Here is a 23,728-nt window from a genome sequence, read left to right as displayed (position 1 = left end):
TGAGAATTAATAAAAAAATATGCATTGAAATCCAGATCCCGTAATTTTTTGAGCATTATAAAGTGAGTAAAAAGACATACATAATTTTTTTTGTCATTTTACTTTCATTTACTGTGCATTTCTCGTAGACTCTTTACCGATAAGGTAGAGTCGTTGATGAGTTGCGCTGCACCGAGTTAGGGGTGTGTTCCGAATCATTCGTTAGCGCGAATAGCGCCATCTGTTAAATACTTGGTTCTACAGACCGAGCGCGTCTCGTAAATTGCACGGCTTCGCGCAATCGTACTTGAGACATTGGGTGCATTCAGCAGACGCAATCGCTAACTAATCGATTAGTAATCGATTTGTGACTTACATGCTGAATGCCACAATTTATGTGGCATTCAGCAGAAAATCACTAATCGATTAGTTAGCGATTGTGTCTGCTGAATGCACCCACTGTGTCAGGTGAGGTGTTTGAAAATTTGAGTAACTTGATTCTGTGGTGTGAATTTCTAAAACTTTTAAGTGTGGTTTTTGACCGTTGTGATAAATTATTTATTTAGTGTTGTGTTTATAATTTAAACTTTTGTTTTATTTTCAAAGTGTTCTTTTTGTTGTAAGTAGAAAATGAATCGTTGTACTAAGTGTAACATAAACTTTTCAAAATCTTCTAGCTTGACGGCACATTAGTCCAGAGAAATAAGGTTTTTCTCGTGACACATTCCCCTCCAGGCCGAAACCAAATTTTTTGAGTAGTATGGATATCTATATTATTAACCTATATGTTTCCTGCAGCCGATTTTGATGATATACATAGTTATAAACAAATGAAGATCGAAAAACGGTAAATTATCGCTTTTTTCGTCTATATTACCAAAAAGTTAAGCACTTTAAACAAATTTGAGAGTAAGAAACTCATAAATCGTATAAAAAACTTCAATATGGCATTCGCTGAATATGTCCAACCTTATTGGTTGCTTAGAAAATTGCAAAATAAATCATAAATATTGAGTTTTTATAAATATTCGTAACTTAGGTAAAAATTAACTTAGAATCTTCTTATTACGCGGAATGCCGAGACTTCTTGTACTTAAATTATATTTTAAATTTCAAAGCAATTGGTCAAATAGTTTAAAAGTTATTTAATTTATTTTTCCCAAATTCATTTTTTTTTGCAACACTATAAGTCAGAAAATTATGAGGTTACAATAATACTTCGGACAGTTTATGAAAGAAGAACATTTATACTATTACCTTAATTAAAAATAAATGACAAAAAATAATTTTAAACAGTGTAAAATTATTTTGCAAGAACATGTCCATTTTTTGCTTACTTATAAACAATTAGAATAACTTTTTAACCGTTACCCGTAGAAAAATTATTTTTTCATATTTGGAAATACTGAATTTTTATACACATTTAGAAAGAAAAACAACTGTTCTAGGACATTTAGGGACAAAGTTAGCCCCCCCATTTTTTTAATTCGCATGTTTTTGCAAAATTATTTTGCAATATCTATAATTATTTTTTGTCATTTTTTTTTAATTAAAATAATACTGTAAATTTTCTTCTTTCATAAAATATCCAAAATATTACTGTAACTATATCATTTTCTGACTTACAGTGTTGCAAAAAAAATTAATTTTGGATAAACAAATTAAATAACTTTTAAACTATTTGACCAATTGCTTTGGAATTTAGGGTGTAATTTAAGCACCATAAGTCTCAGCATTCCGTGTAATAAGAAGGTTCTAAGTTAATTTTTACATAAGTTATGAATATTTATATAAACTCAAAATTTATGATTTATTTGGCAATTTTCTAAGTAACCAATAAGGATAGACATATTCAGCGAACGCCATATTGAAGTTTTTTATACGGTTTATGAGTTTATTACTCTCAAATTTGTTTAAAATGCCCAATTTTTTAGTAAGAGACGAAAAAAGCGAAAATTTACCGTTTTTTGATCTTCATTTGTTTATAACTATGTATATCATCAAAATCGGCTGCAGGAAACATATAGGTTATTATTATAGATGACCATATTACTCGAAAAATTTGGTTTCAGCCTGGAGGGGGATGTGTCACCAACACGATATTTTTTTTCCTTATTTCTCTGAACTACATGCACATGTAAAAAGAAAACATCCAGGTAATATCATATTTTATACAGGGTGTTTGGTAAAGAATGGGCCATAGCTTAACCGTAGATTTCTGAGCTTAAAATAGGTCGATTTAAGCTAACTTACCTTAGTACTAAAGTTGATATAATAACCGAAATACAGTTTGTCAAAATTAAACTTTTATTTTATTTATTATCTTGAATATTGAAATTTGGTGAATTTGGAAATTAATTTTACAGCTAACAGGGCAAATAAATGATTTAGTTTCTTTCGAAGAATTAAAGGCTGTACAAAAAATTGTAGTCCCGATAAAACCCACCATAGATGCTATAAGAAATCAAGAAGATATCAATTTGGGTTTTCCATCCACATCCAGAATACCCTTCAATAAAAAAATTATACCCCAAAGGAAATTTTTTCCAACAAAAAAAAATTAAAAAGGGAAAGAAAAGTTCAAAATTGCAAAAACCGTCCTCAGAAGAAGCCAATATATGCTAGCTGTAAAAGTTTTAATTCAAAAATAATTTATTTTTTTATGTGTCAGTATATAATATATGTTTTAAAATAAGTTTTGTTTATATTTTTTGAAAAAAAAAATAAAAAATACAGCATATTTACAGTACTTTTTTTGAAATGCTATTTTCCGAAGTTTATAAAAAATTTTACGCTCGATTTTATATTAATAAAGTTAAAGTGGACTTTAAATTTAAAGTTTTCTTTAACTGTAACAATTGCATTTTTTAAGGTAACACACACTTTAACTTTATTAATATGAAATCGAGCGTTAGTCAAAATTCTAAATGCTCAGTAAATAATAACAACAATTAGGTACTTGTATTGAAAACAACATATTTTGTAATTTGAAAAAAAACAACATATTTGCAACATAGATAACAAAACAACATGCTTTGTTACGTATTTTAAAAAACTCTCCATCATGAATGCTGCTCCATGAGAAAAGAAAATATAAAACTAATTTCATCCTTATCGTGTCTCAGATGGCGTAGCTACTTTTGCTATAACTACTCAACGCTTTGCTACTCTACCTACCTACATACAATTAGTATTATTTTATTAAAAAACAAGCATTTACATACTCTGCAAATTGTATATTTTGCTTTGCATTTTCATATGAAAAAACCGCGGTATTTATCTTGGAACTTTTTTTGAACAAGGTGCAATACTTAGGTAATATTATTATTAATAAAACAAAGTATATTAAAATACAATGTTAAAAACTTTAATAATATTAGCAATATTTAAAAACTTTAATATATTATATTATAGTATACATATTATGAATCAGTAGAAACGATTATATTTAAATTTGGTAAAAACTCAACTCGACCAGAGCACGACCACACAACTCAAAACACAAGCACGCAAATACGGTTGCGTGAAGCGTGGCTCGAAGCCGTGCAATTTACGAGACTCGCTCGGTCTGTAGATCGTTGTCTCTTAAATAGATGCATGATGCCAGGCCAGATGCATTAATATTAATAATAAAATAATTAATAAAGCAAATGCAAACAAAAAACAAATAGAGAATAGGGTGGAATAGTGGAAATAAAAAATGAAATATAAAATACTATGATTTTTGTATCGCCCAGTGATTTTGTGTTCAGTTTATTAACTATGGAATCTAACAATGAAATTAAGAAAGAGTCCATTGAATGTGGCCAAAGACACATGGAGAATCTATCAGCAGGTAATTCAAGTAGGACAAATAATAATTAGTACCAATTAGTATTAAACAATGAAATATAATTCTTACTTTTTATTAGCTAGGGCAGTAAAAGCTGAAATTAAGGAAGAGTTTTTTGAAGATAATCCAAGATATATAGAGACTCAGTTATCCACCTCCTTTGATCTGACAGACTTGAAGTTGGAGAATGAAGCAGATGAGGATGTCTCAGGTAATATAAGTATTAATTTTCAGTACTAAACACTTGCTTGTAATTAGTCCTTTCACCCACAGTTAACAACATTGATACAATGTGACACAACGTCTACAACATCTATAGATGTTGCATTTTTCCCTATTCAACTTTGCAAAATACATATCATCACCCTAATTAGCAAAACTCGTAACTCCATTTTTAATCTATTTGTGAATATATGCGCCATCTGTTTGTAAATTAATTTATCTGTCTTTTGACCAAATGCTGTAACTCCATCTAAATGTAGAAATTAAATATATGCGAAAAAGTAAACCTTGTAACTCTGTATCAGCCTTTGACTTCAGAAAACCATGTAACTCCAACATATGTTTTATAATGCTTGTGTGCTTTTAACCTCGTAACTCCAAATTATTATTGGTTTAATTGGGACAAACCTCGTAACTCCAAAAAAAAATTTAGTAAATTTTAAAAATGATTCTTCACAATAAGATATGAAGACCACACGGAAGAAAGGCGAAATGTCCCAAAGAGGTTAATTCGAGAAAATTGAATTTGAAATTGAAACCATTCGCCTTTCTTCCCTGTACGAAGAATTTTATAACATGTTTTAAGCTATGAGGATTCATCTTTTTCCCATGTTTGAATGACTCACATAAAACTACTACTAAAAACCTACATATTGCTGCTCTTAACCAAAAATAATAAAAAATTGACATTTCGCCTTTCTTCTGTGTGGTCTTCATATATTATTTTATTTTAAAATGTTTGATTAATTTTGACAGAATCGCAAAATTTATTCCAAATTCAAATTTTTGCGTCTTTTTCACCTTTCAATAGAAAACAAATTGCTAATATATAAAGCAGTGATAAAGCCAATCTGTTGCATTGAACTGTGTGGCTATGCTATCAAATCCAATACCGTGATTATCCAGAGAGCACATTCCAAGATATTTCGAGCATTAGTTAGAACAAACTAGAACGCCACCTTTATTAGCTACAACTCTACTGAAAGTTGTAGCTAATGAAACCTACTTTTTATGAAACCTACTTTTTATTAGCTACAACTCTGCTTCTACGAGTCTACAGACTTAATTTATACATAGTGTGACCAACGAGTCCGAAAAATTCGGGACATGTCCCGAATTACGAAGTTGTGTCCTGGTCAAGGCTTCTGGGCCATCCGAGTTTTCAACGTCTTGGTAAAATTCTATTTTGAAATTTTTAATAAGTTATTCTCCATTAGAGATTAATTAGATTAATTTTCCTCCATTAGATTAATTTTATTGATTATAATAAATAGAATAAGTACACACACAAACAATATGTTCATCGTGTACTTAGCATCTAAGTTTTTGCATGTAAACTGATTTTTTCTTGAAATAAAATTATTTTTTATTTTATTTATTTATTTATTTATTCTTCTAAGAATTCACATCAAATTGAATTTTTGGGACGAAAGAAAGTCGACAATTTCTAGAGTGTAATACTAATACCAGTATTTGTGGACTCTTTTTCGTTTCTGTATTTTAATTATCGTCTTCTGAAAAGATAATTATATTTATGACGGGACTAAGCCACAATTGGTTGTAATGATAATTACATTTTTATATCAACCTAAGGTTATACACTGCGGTGCAAAAAAATCGATCCACTAAAAATTTGGTCATTTTTAATGTTTTGAATTTCCTAAACCTGTTGTCCGATTTAAGTGATTTTTTACCACGTTATAGCCTTATTCATTGACAATATCGATGTAATAATATTGTTGCTAGAAAGTTAAACTGTCATTGTGTACCGGGTGTACGAATCAAACTATGTTTTTTCTCAAAGTTCGCATCACCCTGTGGACTATTTTAGCATTTATAAAATACTGAAATTAAAACCCAACTGTAGCTTCAGGCTTTCTTAACATTTTGTCTTGCGATTCATTCGCTTATGTTGAATAATAAAAAAGTTAGGTACTTTAACAACTGGCCATGTTTGTCATCAGTATAGGGTGTTTCTAAATAAGCGCGACAAACTTTAAGGGGTAATTTTACATGAGAAAATAATGACAATTTGTTTTATAATCATATGTCTGCAAACGATTCGTTTCCGAGATACGAGATGTTCAATTTTTTTTTTACAAACTGACGATTTATTTATTGCTTTAAAATCAGTTGAGACATGCAGATCAAATTCGGTGGGTTTTAAAACGTAGTTATTGCACATTTTTTGACATACAATTAAGAATTTTATATTCACCATTGGGGTTTGGGGTGCGTACGGGTAATATTATCGGTCATAATACCCGTTTGCGTGCCACTGGTGAATATTAAATTATTAATTGTATGTCAAAAAATGTGCAATAACTACGTCTTAAAACCCACTAAATTTGATTTGCACATCTCAACTGGTTTTAAAGCAATAAGTAAATCATCAGTTTGTAAAAAAAAATTGAACATCTAGTTTCTTGGAGACGAAGCGTTTGCGGACATATGATTATTCGCTGTGTGCAAGTACTTGGAAGGAAAACGAGAAACGACCGTGCGCGAGTCGCGGAGAAATATTGCAACTATCTTAAATAATTCATATTGTCAATTGAAATTGTCAAATTGACGTATATTTCATACCTTCTGTCATTGAAACAGAAAAATTATATATTGCTCCACAATATTGATATGATATGCAATTATTATATATAAAGGTAAATTTAATTAATTGTATTTTGCTTGCAGTACTGCATTTTAATAACTAATTGTATTTACTACATACAATTGTTTACATTTGCATAACATAACCTGCATCTTATTTTTTCTTCTTATTATTTTTTTTGAACTATGACTTTGACAATTATCCAGCAACCAGGACTAATATAATTTACCAATATAATTAAAAGTACAGAGGGTAGAAATAGAGGTCGCTTTGCCGTACTTGCACGGTCCCAATAAAGCAAATTGTCATTATTTTCTCATGTACAATAACACCTTAAAGTTTTATGCAAATATTTTAGAAACACCCTGTACTGATGACGAACATGGCCAGTTGTTAAAGTACCTAACTTTTTTATTATCTAACATAAACGAATGAATCGAAATACAAAATGTTAAGAAAACCCGAGGCTATAGTTGGGTTTTAATTTCAGTATTTTATAAATGCCAGAATAGTCCACAGAGTGATGCGAACTTTGAGAAAAAAACAGTTTGATTCGTACACCCGGTATACAATGATAGTTTCACTGCCTAGCAACAATATTATTACAGAGAAATTGTCAACGAATAAGGCTATAATGTGGTAAAAAATCACTTAAATCGGACAACAGGTTTAGGAAATTCGAAACATCAAAAATTACCAAATTTTTAGTGGATCGATTTTTTTGCACCGCAGTGTATTTACATGGAATTCCAACATCAGTTGATTTTCTAATTTTTCCTTTTTTGAGAACGATTTCCGGATTGGAAGTATAAACGTCAAAAACTAACAAAAATTTAATTATTATTACAACCAATTGTGGCTAATCCCATCAGAAATATCATTGTCAACGTAAAAATGTTAAATAATCAATAAAATGATTTTATTAAAGTTCTATATTAAAAAAATGGCACGATTTTCATTGAAAAGTCCCGGATTTTAGGTATTTTTTTAAGCCTTGTCCCGAATTCCACTGAATTGGAGTCGGTCACACTATAATATACACCATTTCTTTCACTTTTTTATGTGCTATATTCTTACTTAGAATATTTTTTTCGATAAAATATGAACTTTTTGAGTTATTTGCGAAATATCGTATAAAAACGAGGTTTTTTTTGTTGAAAGGTGAACAACTCGCAAATAACTCGAAAAGTATTGACTTGTGAAAAGCTCTATAGAACATGAGTAGCTTAGAATTAGTCAGTTTATCTATTTTCGGACTTTTTTTGAACATATTTTTTTTTCACCCTCAAGAAGGTATGGTGCTCACCCTAACGGCAAAAGCATACATCGGTACAATGTCACTTTTTTTCTTTGATTTGTGTATGCCAAATTTCATTTCAACGCAGGCGCTTCTTAAAATCCTAAGCAACAACCATTAGTAAATGGACTAAATTGAATTTTTTTTAAGATCAAGCAGTAAAAGCTGAAATTAAGGAAGATTTTGTCAAAGATGATCCAAGATATATAGAGAGTCAGCTATCTACCTCCCTTGATTTCGGAGACTTGAAGGATGAATATACCTCAGGTAATATAAATAATAAAAGTATTTACGTTGAACTTATTTTTTTAGTTTTTGTTTATTCCACAGTTGATTTTCAATAGATTAAGGTACATAGTTGTTTCATATTACAAAGCTTGATTTTTTCTGTTTGTCTCTTAGTATGTTTTTATTTGTTCCTTTTATGATTATGATTGTGACAGGTTTAGTACCTGTTTAGCAACCCACGCAATGGGATTGTCATGCTGTGCCTTAGGGCCTAATTTTTTATAAAGGTTATCCATTTTATGGAATTTTAATCAATTTAAAGGGTTCATACCCTGGTTCATGGAAAAATGATCCAAGACTTACAAGAGAGCAAAATACCAAATAAAATTATAAGAATGATAGAAATGACAATGCGAGATTCCCAAGCAACAATAGACACCGGAAGAGAGAGAACAGAAATAATAAAAATTAAAAATGGAGTAAGACAAGGAGATGCGCTCTCAACTGTACTATTTATTCTATCATTAGATAAGATAATAAAAAAGTTGTCAAACGCAGGAACTATAAATAAAGATACAGTACAAATAATTGGATATGCGGACGATATAACCATAGTAGCAACAGATAAAAAGGCATTAAAGAAAACCTTTCAAGAAATAGAAAACGAATCCAAACTAAGAGGACTGGAAATAAATGAAAATAAAACAAAATACATGAATGTAAGTAAAAAAAAGAAGACGCAACTGACAGAAATGACAATAGACGCACACAGCTTCGAAGAGGTTGAAACATTCAAATATTTGGGAGTATTAGTCAACAGAAGAAATGAAAGTGTAGATATGAAAAGAAGAATTCAAGCAGGAAACAAAGCATTCTACAGAAATAAAAAAATTTTCAAAGATAAGAAGATAAGCCGAAATACAAAAATGAAAATCTACAAAACGACCATAAGACCAATAGTGCTATATGCTTTGGAGACATTCACATTAACAGCAAGAGAAGAAGAGCAGCTGAAAGTTTTTGAGAGAAAAATTATGAGAAAAATTCTGGGACCAAAGAGGGAAAACGAAGAGGATGCAAGGCAATGGATGAACCACGAAATACAAGAATGGATGGGTCAAGAGAACATAGTAAGAGCAACAAAAGCACAGAGAATTAGATGGTATGGACACATAATGAGAAGAGAGAAGAACAATCCGTTAAGAGTTATAACCGAATGGATACCACCAGGTACAAGAACCAGAGGCAGGCCTAAACTCAGATGGAGACAACAAGTGGAAGAAGACTTAAGAAGTATGGAAATTAGAAATATAGGAAGCAAAATCAGAGAGAGAGAAGAATGGAGAAAGGTAGTGGAAACAGCGAAGTCACACCAGCAATTGTAAAACCAAAGTCAGAATGGGATGATCCCCCACAAAAAGGATCTTCAAGTGAAAACAGCTTCAGCTTCCTCGGGAGCGTACAGCTTGTATATATATATATATATATATATATATATATATATATATATATATATATATATACCCTGGTATTCCTTTGGTGGATCAGCTTGTGATCAACCAGTTCTAAACACTGATGATGATATTTTTAAATATCGAAAACGTTTTGAGATGTAGCCCTTAAAGGGATTTTAATAAATTTATATACCTTTTCCAAACGCACAAATATTTTACGGCTGTCCCTACTTTTTCTTTCTTTGCATGGCAAATTACATGTAGTAAAATTCTCACTGGTATGGATATGTAAACATTACTTGACAATGTCAATGCCATCATTAACTTAGAGATGGCTTTTGGATAACTGTTACTTGTATAATCGCTTAAATTATTAATTCAGTTAATTAATAAGATAATTTTTTCACTATGTTTTCAGTGATTATGATAATTTATATACTATACAATGAAAACTAATACTTAATCGAGAAAATAGGAAAAGTGATTTTTTTAATAATGTATTGTTACTATGGAACTCTTAGATAAATTTTGAACATCTTTAACAACAAAACACTTGGATCACAGAATATATCCTGGTGTATTCTCTACTTGGATCTTCCATAAATAATAAACAATAAATAACTTTGAATAAATAAGTAATAAACATTTTTGAAAAATTTAAACGCAGAATGAAAGACTAACTTATTACCGAGGGCGGAAAGTCCCTAGAATAAATAAAAAGTTTCTATTGAACGAGATATTTAAAATTAAAAATCACACTAAATTTTCTCGTTTTTTTCACCTCTCTAATTTATTAAAATAATCAGAAATTTTCAGGGACTTCCGGCCCTCGCTAATAACGTAATATACGGTAATATTTTAAAATTTTCAAAAATACTTCGAAAAAAATGAATCCATCTAAATAGCACTGGAGCCGAGAGTTTGCGCCTATCCCCTTAAATTTTTGTGATTGATGGTATACAGCCAACTACAGGAAAAATTCTTTTGTTTCCTTGTGGATTCAGTACGAATTGTTTTCTAAGCGATCTATTAATGCAATTAATAATGTGATATTTGTAATTGAGTTTTTGAGTTAAATAAAATTAGTTAAATCGCGATGTGCTTCACATATTATGTCTATTTGCACCAACAAATAAACGATTGATTTTTTTATTTGGATTTCCCGTTTATTTTAAAATATAATAATAGTCAAAAATTGTCAATTAAAAACAGAGATTTTAACGATTCTCCCGAAAAATATTAAATTTTTTGCCGTCAAATATAATAACAGAACACTTTTCTTTCGAAAAAGGTTAAACTTTAATATTTTTTGGGAGAATCCTTAAAATTTCGGTTTTTAATTTGACAGTTTTTTGACAATTATATTTTAAAATAAGTAAACGGGCAATTCAAATCAATCCTTTATTTGTTGGTGCAACTGGACATTGAACTCTGAACTCACAGGACAACATAACAATATTTAGAAAAACTAAAATTTAGATTGTCCCAAATTTAGTGTATTTCAGTTCAGCCCAAGATACTGCGTTATCAAATTTGTTTTTCTATTGCATTAGATTTGTCTGAAATAAAAAATATATTTTCGTCTTTTTAGGCTTTCTTGGAGATGAAAACACATCGGAAACTACGAAAACAGTACTTGTACATTCATGTGATAAGGAACAACCTATAGAAGAAAAAACAAATTGTAAAATTTGTTCTAAGCAACTTTCCCACAGGAGTTCATTAAAGGAAAACATGATAGTTCACACAGGACAAAAGCTTTACACTTGCGAAATTTGTTTTAAGCAGTTCAATAGCGCAAGTAATTTGAAAAGACATGTAAGAACACATATAGGAGAAAAACCTTACAAGTGTGAAATTTGTTTAAACCAGTTTGGTACTGCACGTGATTTGAAAGTACATTTGAGAGTGCACACTGGGGAAAAACCTTTCAAGTGTGAAATTTGTTTAAACCAGTATGGTACTGTACGTGATTTGAAAGTACATTTGAGTGTGCACACTGGGGAAAAACCTTACAAGTGTGAAATTTGTTTAAACCAGTTTGGTACTGCACGTGATTTGAAAATACATTTGAGAGTGCACACTGGGGAAAAACCTTACAAGTGTGAAATTTGTTTTAAGCATTTTACTGCAAGAAGACATTTGGATAACCACACGAAAGTTCACACTGGCGAAAACAAGTGCGAAATTTGCTTTAAGGCGTTTACTAAATCAAGACATTTAGAATTGCATATGAGATTGCACACTGAGGAAAAACCTTACAAGTGTGAAATTTGTTTCAAGAGGTTTACCGACTCGGGGGTTTTGAAAAGACATGTGAAAACACATACAGGAGAAAAACCTTACAAGTGTGAAATTTGTTTCAAGCAATTTGTTCAAGCACATAATTTGAAAGTACATTTGAGAGTGCACAATGGAGAAAAACCTCACAAGTGTGAGATTTGTTTTAAGCATTTTAATTCAGCAAGTAATTTGAAAGTACATTTGAGAGTGCACACTGGAGAAAAACCTCACAAATGTGAGATTTGTTTTAAGCATTTTAATTCAGCAAGCAATTTGAAAGTACATTTGAGAGTGCACACTGGGGAAAAACCTTTCAAGTGTGAAATTTGTTTAAACCAGTTTGGTACTGCACGTAATTTGAAAGTACATTTGAGAGTGCACACTGGGGAAAAACCTTTCAAGTGTGAAATTTGTTTAAACCAGTTTGGTACTGCACGTGATTTGAAAGTACATTTGAGAGTGCACACTGGGGAAAAACCTTACAAGTGTGAAATTTGTTTTAAGAATTTTACTGCAAGAAGAAATTTGGATGACCACACGAAAGTTCACACTGGCGAAAACAAGTGCGAAATTTGCTTTAAGGCGTTTACTAAATCAAGATATTTAGAATTGCATATGAGATTGCACACTGGGGAAAAACCTTACAAGTGTGAAATTTGTTTTAAGGGGTTCAGTAAATCAGGAAATTTAAAATTGCATATGAGATGGCACACTGAGGAAAAACCTCACAAATGTGAAATTTGTTTAAAGCAGTCTGCTACAGCAAGTGATTTGAAAAAACATTTGAGAGTGCACACTAGAGAAAAACCTTTTAAGTGCGACATGTGTTTCAAGCAGTTTTCTCAGAAAGTTAATTTGAAAACACATTTAAGAACTCATACTTAATAAAATCACTACTAAAAGTAATTTAAAATCACCTTTGGAAACTCATACTCACAGGCGTGCGCAGCATATTTCTAATATGGTGCCGACACTAATTTTCCCGCCCCTACCACCTAACTTTATAATAAATTTCATTTTCTACAATATTAAAAAATGTTAAAGGAGCAAAGTGAAAAATAAAAAAGTTTTTCAATTCTTTGTATCTCTTCTAGTTAACAATTGTTTTGCCTCATATAAAATTCTGGATAATGTAAAATAAAAAAATATTTTTCTTGAATTTATTTTTCTTTTAGTAATTACACAATATGAAAAAGTTAATTAAATATAATTGTAGGTCTACAGCTAGTTCTTGCTCAATTAATGGAAGGATAAGATTTTCTAAACGATCTTGCTTCATTTCTGATCGTAATTTCGTTTTTGCAATAAAGTGAAACCTGCCATATCCGGATCAATGTGGCGACAGACCGATCCGGATATGAAAAAATCCGGATATCAAGAAAAAATAAATTGGGAAATTTGTTCTAAGCAACTTATCCAGAGAAATTCATTTAAGAACCACATGATAGTTCACACCGAACAAAAATCTTACAAGTGTGAAATTTGTTCTAAGCAGTTCAATAAAGCAAATAATTTGAAAAGATATTTGAGAGTGCATACTGGAGAAAAACCGTACCAGTGTGAAATTTGTTTTAAGCATTTTACAGAAAAAAGAAATTTGGATGACCACAAGAAAGTTCACACTGGCGAAAACAATTACGAAATTTGTTTTAAGTCGTTTAGTAAAAAAAGATATTTAAAATTACATATGAGATTGCACACTGGGGAAAAACCTTACAAGTGTGAAATTTGTTTGAAAAGGTTTTAAAAAGACATGTGACAACACATGCAGGAGAAAAACCTTACAAGTGTGAAATTTGTTTTAAGAAGTTTACTAGAACAACTAATTTGAAAGTACATTTGAGAGTGCACAATGGAGAAAAACCTTACATGTGTGAAATTTGTTTAAAGCAGTTTATTGCAGCAAGTCATTTGAAAGTACATATGAGATTGCACACCGGGGAAAAACCTTATAAGTGTGAAATTTGTTTAAAGCAGTTTGCTCATAAACTTTCTCTGGATGTACATAAGAGAAAAATCCACGAGGAAAATAAAATTCCTGTAGCTGGCTGTATACCATAAGTCACAAAAATATTGAATCCTTTATAAAAGGTAGGTATATTTAAAAGACCCCAATAAGGGTTACATCACATTAACAAAACGTTTTCGGATTAACAAATAATCCATCATCAGTGTTAAAAGCCCTAAAATAATAAGTATGTATGTATAACATAATTAATAAAGGAAAATGTTGTAAAAATTGACTAAGGTTAAGAATTGCCAGAGGCAGGGTCCCCGTAACCTGGCGTGCGACGCACGCGTGCAGAATTGGCAGAATCGCAAAATTTATTCCAAATTCACATTTTTGCATCTCCAGAACAATTTGTCGTTTTGGAGATACAAGTTTTGCTAATTAGGGTGACGATATAGTGTCACAACACTTGCGTATACATTTGATGCACTGTCCGTCAACGTGTTAAATATGTATTGCAAAACGCCCCGAATTTTAGATAACCATTGGATTGGCATGAACTTTGGCATACACATAGCTAACATGTCCAAAGAAAAAAAATGATATTGCACCGATGTTTTTTTGCCCTGGGAGTGAGTATCTACCATCTCTTCTCGGGGGTAAAAAAACATATTCCAACAGTACTGCACAGCGGCCTTTATAGACATCGGTCAGGCTTTTAACAAAGTCTGGGATCTGGGCTTGTTATGCAAAATAAAAATATTCTCCCTGCAAGTTACTACAATCTACTTAAAGCCTACCTACACAAGTGAGTTTAAAGTAAAAGGTAAAGAAGAAGTATCGGAATGCAAAGGTATTCACTCTGGTGTACCATAGGGGAGCTCACTAGTGCCATTATTGTACATACTCTATGCATATGACTTACCTACAAATGATAAAATAGCCATTGTGACATTCACAGACGACACTGCTATTTTTGCCAAGCATGACTATCCTATTGCAGCAACCCAAAATCTCCAAGAGCATTTAAACTCGCTTGAAATATGGCTGAAGAAGTGGAAGTTTAAGGTTAACAAAACAAAATCATCCCATATAACATTCACTCTCTGGACAGGAATCTGCCCACCTGGAACTATCAATCAAATAAGAATACCACAAAATAATCAAAATCAAGTCATATATCTGGGGCTTCACTTTGGCAGTAAACTCAACTGGAAACATATAAAAGCAACAAAGAAAAGAACACAACTTGACCTAAAAACCAAAGAACTTTACTGGCTCATCGGAAGAAAATCCCACCTTTCAATAGAAAACGAATTGCTAATATATAAAGCAGTGATAAAGCCAATATGTTGCATTGAACTGTGTGGCTGTGCTATCAAATCCAATACCGTGATTATCCAGAGAGCACAATCCAAGATCTTTCAAGCAATAGTTAGAACAAACTAGAAGGCCACCTCACAACTCTGCTTCTATGAGTCTACAGACTTCATATATATACCATTTTTTTCACTTTTTTATGTGCTATATTCTTGCTAAGAATATTTTTTTTTGATAAAGTATGTACTTTTTGAGTTATTTGCGAAATATCGTGTAAAAACGAGGTTTTTTTTTGTTGAAAGGTGAACATATTTACTCGCAAATAACTCGAAAAGTATTGACTTGTGAAAGAACTCTATAGAACACAAGTTGCTTAGAATTAGTCAGTTTATCCATTTTCGGATTTATTTTGGACATATGTTTTTTTCACCCCCGGGAAGGTATGGTGCTCACCCTCACGGCAAAAGCACATATCAGTGCAATGTCACTTTTTTTCTTTGATTTGTGTATGCCAAATTTCATGTCAATGCAAGTGCTTCTTTAAAATCCAGAGCCACAACCATGAGTAAATGGACTAAATTGAATTTTTTTAAGATCAAGCAGTAAAAGCTGAAATTAAGGAAGATTTTGTCAAAGATGATCCAAGATATATAGAGAGTCAGCTATCTACCTCCCTTGATTTCGGAGACTTGAAGGATGAATATACCGCAGGTAATATAAATAATAAAAATATTTACATTGAACTTATTTTTTTAGCTTTTGTTTATTCCACAGTTAATTTTCAATAGATTAAGGTATTTCATATATTAATGCCTGATTTTTGAAGTTATACTTCTTTAGGCACGAGGGTGAATTTTTACATTCCCTAGCGCATGCGCACACGGACAATATGGTATTAAAAATAGTCTTAAAATCTTTTAAGTTCTTCTTCTCTTCTTCTTCTTTTTGTATAGACATTACTCTGTCCATTCCATTCTTTTAAGTTATGTAGCGCAAGTAAGGTGTGCGTGAAAAGAATATATTATTAGTGTTTTTAGTAAATATACAGGGTGTTAGTAAATAAGTATGAAAACTTTTAAGAGCTAATTCTACATGAAAAATTAATGCCAGTTTGTTCTATAAACATATGTCCGCAAATGCTTAGTTTCAGAGATACGGGGTGTTGAAATTTTTATTTCAAACTGCCAATTTATTTATTGCTCTAAGACCAGTTGAGCTATGAAAATGAAATTTGGTGAGTTTTAGGAGGTAGTTATTACGAATTTTATGACATACAATTAAGAATTTTGTATTCATCATTGTCGCGCCTACGGGCAATGGTCTGAATTATTTTAAAGAAAAAAATAGTACGCCACTGAGATATTTTGAATTAGAAATTATTTTTAAATTCCACGTCTAATTTATGATAAAAACCTTTCTTGCCTTTTTTTCATATTATGCACCGTTTTTATGCAGAAAAATAAAACATCTTTTTCATTTTCATCTTTTTCATATTTTTCATTTCTTAATACATCATCAAGAACTATCCAATATAATAATACTAAACTAGAACAATAACAGAAAATATTACTAATACCATTTCAACTAGGTGCAAAGCTGCAAGAAATGATCTCCTTTACAGGTAACAGAAGAATTTTATATTCATCATTGGCGCGCGTACGGGTAATGGTCTGAATTTTTTGAAGAAAAAAATAGTACGCCACTGAGATATGTCAAACTAAAAATCATTTTTGAATTCCTCGTTCAATTGACGACAAAAAATCTTTCTTACAGTTTTTTCATATGCGGCGCCGTTTTTATGCAAAAAAATTAAACATCTTAACGTTTACAAAGTATTTGAACTAAGTTTCTATGAATATGGAAACTACCTCAAATACTTGGTAAGCGTTAAGATGTTTTATTTTTTTGTATAAAAACGGCGCCTCGTATGAAAAAAAGGAAAGAAAGATTTTTTGTCGTAAATTGAACGAGGAATTCAAAAATGATTTTTAGTTTGACATATCTCAGTGGCGTACTATTTTTTTCTTCAAAAAATTCAGACCATTACCCGTACGCGCGCCAATGATGAATATAAAATTCTTCTGTTATCTGTAAAGGAGAGCATTTTAAACATTTCTTGCAGCTTTGCACCTAGTTTAAATCTTATTAGTAATATTTTCTGTTATTGTTCTAGTTTAGTATTATTATACTGGATAGTTCTTGATGATGTATTAAGAAATGAAAAATACGCGCCAAGATGTTTTATTTTTCTGCATAAAAACGGTGCATCATATGAAAAAAAGGGAGGAAAGGTTCTTTATCATAAATTAGACGTGGAATTTAAAAATAATTTTTAATTCGAAATATCTCAGTGGCGTACTATTTTTTTCTTTAAAAAAATTCAGACCATTGCCCGTAGGCGCGCCAATGATGAATACAAAATTCTAAATTGTATGCCAAAAAATTCATAATAACTACCTCCTAAAACTCACCAAATTTCATTTTCATAGCTCAACTGGTGTTGAGCAATAAATAAATTGGCAGTTTGAAATAAAAATTTCAACACCCCTTATCTCCGAAACTAAGCATTTGCGGACATATGTTTATAAAGCAAACTGGCATTAATTTTTCATGTAGAATTAGCCCTTAAAATTTTTCATACTTATTTACTAACACCCTGTATTTATTATAATTTTTATGTCTGTGGATTTGTCTTCCTCCTAATAAGTATTATTGAAAATGTTTTTTTCATTTAAAGTATCTCTCACCGAGATTGTAATAGTAAAGCCGTGGTAGCTGATCGGTAGAGCATTCGCCTAGGGATCGAGAGGTTCCCTGTTCAAATCCTGACAAAGTTTTATCCTTTTTTTTATTTTAATTTTTGGTATCCTTTTTGTTCTTTCTAAAATTAGTTTAATATTTAAATACAAGACACAAAAACTGTTTAAAGTAGATAGGTATATTGATTTCATTGAAATCATAATATGAAGTTAGATTATATTATAATAGAAGTATAACTTCTTACGTGCATACAAAGTACACACACATTCTTTTTTTTTTTCTCTCTCTTTGTCTCAGTATGTTTTTATTTGTTCCTTTTATGATTATGATTATGATTGTGACAGGTTTAGTACCTGTTTAGCAACCCATACAATGGGGGTGTCATGCTGTGCCTAAGCGCCTAATTCTTTATAAATGTTATCCATTCTATGGAATTTTAAGTAATTTAAAGAGTTCATATCCTGGTATTTCTTTGGTGGCTCAGCTTGTGGTCAACTAGTTCTATGGTTTGTTTTTAAACCAAGAGGAGTGATTCAAATTTACCGCACTGTAATGCTTGTTTGTAATTGGTCCAATCTCAGGCAAGTTTACTCCACTGTTATAAAATTTTGACACTAATGACATTTATAAAATTTTGACAGTATGTTCATTTCATAGGTTAATTAAGTTATATCGGCGATTTTTTGTGTTTTCTGTGTTATTCCTTTAATTTTTAGATTTCTAGTCTGCTTTTATATAAAAATCAGTAGTTTTTAGAACTCTTTAGCGACGTATTAATATTTATGGAATACCGTTGAGGGCCGACATGATCAACCAAAAAAGAAGATGTATTTGGTGATATTTCTAGTGACTTTCTTGGGTGTGAATCTGTCTTTTTAGTTTACTCCTATTGGTTAAAAAATAAACCATAAACACCGATGATATTTTTAAATATCGAAAATATTCCGAGATGTAGCCCTTAAAGGGATTTTAATAAATTTATATACCTTTTCCAAACGCACAAATATTTTACGGCTGTCCCTACTTTTTCTTTCTTTGCATGGCAAATTACATGTAGTAACATTCTCACTGGTATGGATATCGATGGCTTAGTGTGAAAACCTCGTATCTCAATAAATTACAATTTTACAGGAGAGGCAAAAAACTGATTTTCTGCATAATATAACCTAAAAACAAAAATTACGTTACGTATTTTTAATTCGAGCACATTGAGACAAATATCGGATATTGGCACAGAGCTAAAAGTGTTAAATGTTGCTATTAAATTGGAAATACAAATATTAACTATGAAAAACACGTAAATATCCTTGCAGTATATAGAGCCTTTGCCCAAGTAACTATGATAACCTCGTATATCTTGATATACATGTTTTTCGACTCAAATGAGGTTGTGTTTATTATTATTTACGAGGTTTTCATTTTTCATAGCTTATTGCACACCTCCAAATACAAATCTTTTGATTTAAGGTTCATAAAGTGTTCCTATATGCCGGACTACCTTTTGTTGTTCACAAAAAACATTTCTGCAAGTCGAATCTCTCAAACAAACACTCCAAATTAAGTATCAAAGTCTTGGTTATAAATATACGTGGTATTCACACTAAATCAAGAGAGCAATTGATATATGCGGTTTCTTTTTTCGGCTGTAGAAAATAGTCTAGTGCTAGTGTATTTGGAATTTTTCTAACAGTTGTAAATCGTGAGATACAAGGTTTTCAAACTAAAACCACCAAAATGTCATTTTCGAAAAAAATGAGATACGAGGTTTTCACACTAAGCCATCGATATGTAAACATTACTTGACAATGTCATTGCCATCATTAACTTAGAGATGGCTTTTGAATGTTTTTGGATAACTGTTACTTGTATAATCGCTTAAATTATTAATTCAGTTAATTAATAAGATAATTTTTTCACTATGTGTTCAGTGATTATGATAATTTATATACTATACAATGAAAACTAATACTTAATCGAGAAAATAGGAAAAGTGATAAAGTGATTTTTTTAATAATATATTGTTACTATGGGCCATTCCACGAACATACGCCTGTTTTGGATTACTTCGACAACAAATATTTTACTGTGCAACATAAGAAGTACGAAAGTAAATGGCGCTAATAATTATTCCAATAAACAACAATGTAATTTGCAATTTACTTTCGTTCTTCTTATTTTGCACAGTAAAATATTCGTTGTCGAAGTAATCCAAAACAGGCGTATGTTCGTGGAATAGGGTATATGGAACTCTTAGATAAATTTTGAACATCTTTAACAACAAGACACTTGGATCACAGAATATATCCTGGTGTATTCTCTACTTGGATCTTCCATAAATAATAAACAATAAATAACTTTGAATACATAACTAATAATCATATTTGAAAAATTTAAATGCAGAATGAAAGACTAAATTATTACCGAGGGCGGAAAGTCCCCTAGAATAAATAAAAAGTTTCTTTTGAACGAGATATTTAAAATTAAAAATCACACTAAATTTTCTCTTTTTTTCACCCCTCTAATTTATTAAAATAATTATAGAAGTTTTCAGGGACTTCTGGCCCTCGCTAATAACATAAGATACGGTAATATTTTAAAATTTTCAAAAATACTTATTAGTTTTCTCAGGATTCGAAAAAAATGAATCCATCTAAATAGCACTGGAGCCGAAAATTTGCGCCTATCCCCTTAAATTTTTGTGATTGATGGTATACAGCCAACTACAGGAAAAATTCTTTTGTTTCCTTGTGGATTCAGTACGAATTGTTTTCTAAGCGATCTATTAATGCAATTGATAATGTGATATTTGTAATTGAGTTTTTGAGTTAAATAAAATTAGTTAAATCACGATGTGCTTCACATATTATGTCCATTTGCACCAACAAATAAACGATTGATTTTTTTATTTGGATTTCCCGTTTATTTTAAAATATAATAATAGTCAAAAATTGTCAATTAAAAACAGAGATTTTAACGATTCTCCCGAAAAATATTAAATTTTCCGAAAAAACACTTTTCTTTCGAAAAAGGTTAAAATTTAATATTTTTTGGGAGAATCCTTAAAATTTCTGTTTTTAATTTGACAGTTTTTTGACAATTATATTTTAAAATAAGTAAACGGGCAATTCAAATCAATCCTTTATTTGTTGGTGCAACTGGACATTAATCTCTGAACTCACAGAACAACATAACAATATTTAGAAAAAGTAAAATTTAGATTGTCCAAAATTTAGTGTATTTCAGTTCAGCCCTAAGATACTGCGTTATCAATTTTTTTTTCTATTGCATTAGATTTGTCTGAAATAAAAAATATATTTTCGTCTTTTTAGGCTTTCTTGGAGATGAAAACACATCGGAAACTACGAAAACAGTACTTGTACATTCATGTGATAAGGAACAACCTATAGAAGAAACAACAAATTGTAAAATTTGTTCTAAGCAACTTTCCCACAGGAGTTCATTAAAGGAAAACATGATAGTTCACACAGAACAAAAGCCTTACACTTGCGAAATTTGTTTTAAGCAGTTCAATAGCGCAAGTAATTTGAAAAGACATGTAAGAACACATATAGGAGAAAAACCTTACAAGTGTGAAATTTGTTTTAAGCATTTTACTGCAAGAAGAAATTTGGATGACCACATGAAAGTTCACACTGGCGAAAACAAGTGCGAAATTTGCTTTAAGGCGTTTACTAAATCAAGATATTTAGAATTGCATATGAGATTGCACACTGAAGAAAAACCTTACAAGTGTGAAATTTGTTTCAAGAGGTTTACCGACTCAGGGGTTTTGAAAAGACATGCGAGAACACATACGGGAGAAAAACCTTACAAGTGTGAAATTTGTTTCAAGCAATTTGTTCAAGCACATAATTTGAAAGTACATTTGAGAGTGCACAATGGAGAAAAACCTCACAAGTGTGAGATTTGTTTTAAGCATTTTAATTCAGCAAGTAATTTGAAAGTACATTTGAGAGTGCACACTGGGGAAAAACCTTTCAAGTGTGAAATTTGTTTAAACCAGTTTGGTACTGCACATTATTTGAAAGTACATTTGAGAGGGCACACTGGGGAAAAACCTTACAAGTGTGAAATTTGTTTAAACCAGTTTGGTACTGCACGTGATTTGAAAGTACATTTGAGTGTGCACACTGGGGAAAAACATTACAAGTGTGAAATTTGTTTAAACCAGTTTGGTACTGCACGTGATTTGAAAGTACATTTGAGAGTGCACACTGGGGAAAAACCTTACAAGTGTGAAATTTGTTTTAAGCATTTTACAGCAAGAAGAAATTTGGATGACCACACGAAAGTTCACACTGGCGAAAACAAGTGCGAAATTTGCTTTAAGGCGTTTTCTAAATCAAGATATTTAGAATTGCATATGAGATTGCACACTGAGGAAAAACCTTACAAGTGTGAAATTTGTTTCAAGAGGTTTACCGACTCAGGGGTTTTGAAAAGACATGTGAAAACACATACAGGAGAAAAACCTTACAAGTGTGAAATTTGTTTCAAGCAATTTGTTCAAGCACATAATTTGAAAGTACATTTGAGAGTGCACAATGGAGAAAAACCTCACAAGTGTGAGATTTGTTTTAAGCATTTTAATTCAGCAAGTAATTTGAAAGTACATTTGAGAGTGCACACTGGGGAAAAACCTTTCAAGTGTGAAATTTGTTTAAACCAGTTTGGTACTGCACATTATTTGAAAGTACATTTGAGAGGGCACACTGGGGAAAAAACCTTACAAGTGTGAAATTTGTTTAAACCAGTTTGGTACTGCACGTGATTTGAAAGTACATTTGAGTGTGCACACTGGGGAAAAACATTACAAGTGTGAAATTTGTTTAAACCAGTTTGGTACTGCACGTGATTTGAAAGTACATTTGAGAGTGCACACTGGGGAAAATCCTTACAAGTGTGAAATTTGTTTTAAGCGTTTTACTGCAAGAAGAAATTTGGATGACCACACGAAAGTTCACACTGGCGAAAACAAGTGCGAAATTTGCTTTAAGGCGTTTACTAAATCAAGATATTTAGAATTGCATATGAGATTGCACACTGGGGAAAAACCTTACAAGTGTGAAATTTGTTTTAAGGGGCTCAGTAAATCAGGAAATTTAAAATTGCATATGAGATGGCACACTGAGGAAAAACCTCACAAATGTGAAATTTGTTTAAAGCAGTCTGCTACAGCAAGTGATTTGAAAAAACATTTGAGAGTGCACACTGGAGAAAAACCTTTTAAGTGCGACATGTGTTTCAAGCAGTTTTCTCAGAAAGTTCATTTAAAAACACATTTAAGAACTCATACTTAATAAAATCACTACTAAAAGTAGTTTAAAATCACCTTTGGAAACTCATACTCACAGGCTTGCGCAGCATATTTCTAATATGGGTGCCGACACTAATTTTCCCGCCCCTACCCCCCTAACTTTATAATAAATTTCATTTTCTACAATATTAAAAAATTGTTACAGGAGCAAAGTGAAAAATAAAAAAGTTTTTCAATTCTTTGTATCTCTTCTAGTTAACAATTGTTTTGCCTCATATATAAAATTCTGGATAATGTAAAATAAAAAAATATTTTTCTTGAATTTATTTTTTTTTAGTAATTACACAATATGAAAAAGGTTATTAAATATAATTGTAGATCTACAGCTAGTTCTTGCTCAGTGAATGGAAGGATAAGATTTTCTAAACGATCTTGCTTCATTTTTGATAGTAATTTCGTTTTTGCAATAAAGTGAAACCTGCCATATCCGGATCAATGTGCAGACCGATCCGGATA

The 23,728-nt window shown here is 31.1% G+C and overlaps 1 protein-coding gene and 1 long non-coding RNA gene across 10 annotated transcripts in view; one reads left to right on the top strand and one right to left on the bottom strand.

Annotated features, from left to right (window-relative positions):
- Positions 1-3,531: 3,531 nt before the first annotated feature.
- LOC126885658 (gastrula zinc finger protein XlCGF57.1-like) overlaps positions 3,532-23,728 on the top strand; it is a 118,233-nt gene continuing 98,036 nt past the window's right edge. For 2 of the 9 annotated variants that reach the window (XM_050652340.1, XM_050652336.1), the window contains exons 1-4: positions 3,532-3,814; positions 3,891-4,022; positions 8,089-8,205; positions 15,769-15,885. In XM_050652340.1, the coding sequence (XP_050508297.1) occupies positions 3,697-3,814; positions 3,891-4,022; positions 8,089-8,205; positions 15,769-15,885 (484 nt within the window). In that variant the 5' untranslated portion in view covers positions 3,532-3,696. Of the gene's footprint in view, positions 3,815-3,890; positions 4,023-8,088; positions 8,206-11,211; positions 12,863-15,768; positions 15,886-21,263; positions 23,452-23,728 lie in introns of those variants that run through there. The other 7 variants (XM_050652335.1, XM_050652333.1, XM_050652331.1 and 4 more) reach the window with 5 other exon arrangements.
- LOC126885660 (uncharacterized) lies at positions 11,915-22,533 on the bottom strand. The gene is made up of 3 exons (XR_007698422.1): positions 22,428-22,533; positions 21,762-21,845; positions 11,915-12,045 (listed from the first exon to the last, which is right to left on the bottom strand). It is a non-coding gene; the product is annotated as an uncharacterized LOC126885660 (long non-coding RNA).

The sequence above is a fragment of the Diabrotica virgifera genome, chromosome 5 (genome assembly GCF_917563875.1).
Source record: "Diabrotica virgifera virgifera chromosome 5, PGI_DIABVI_V3a".
NCBI lineage: Eukaryota > Metazoa > Arthropoda > Insecta > Coleoptera > Chrysomelidae > Diabrotica > Diabrotica virgifera.
Note: the sequence above shows the minus strand (reverse complement) of the source record. Positions and strands in the feature narration are given on the sequence as shown.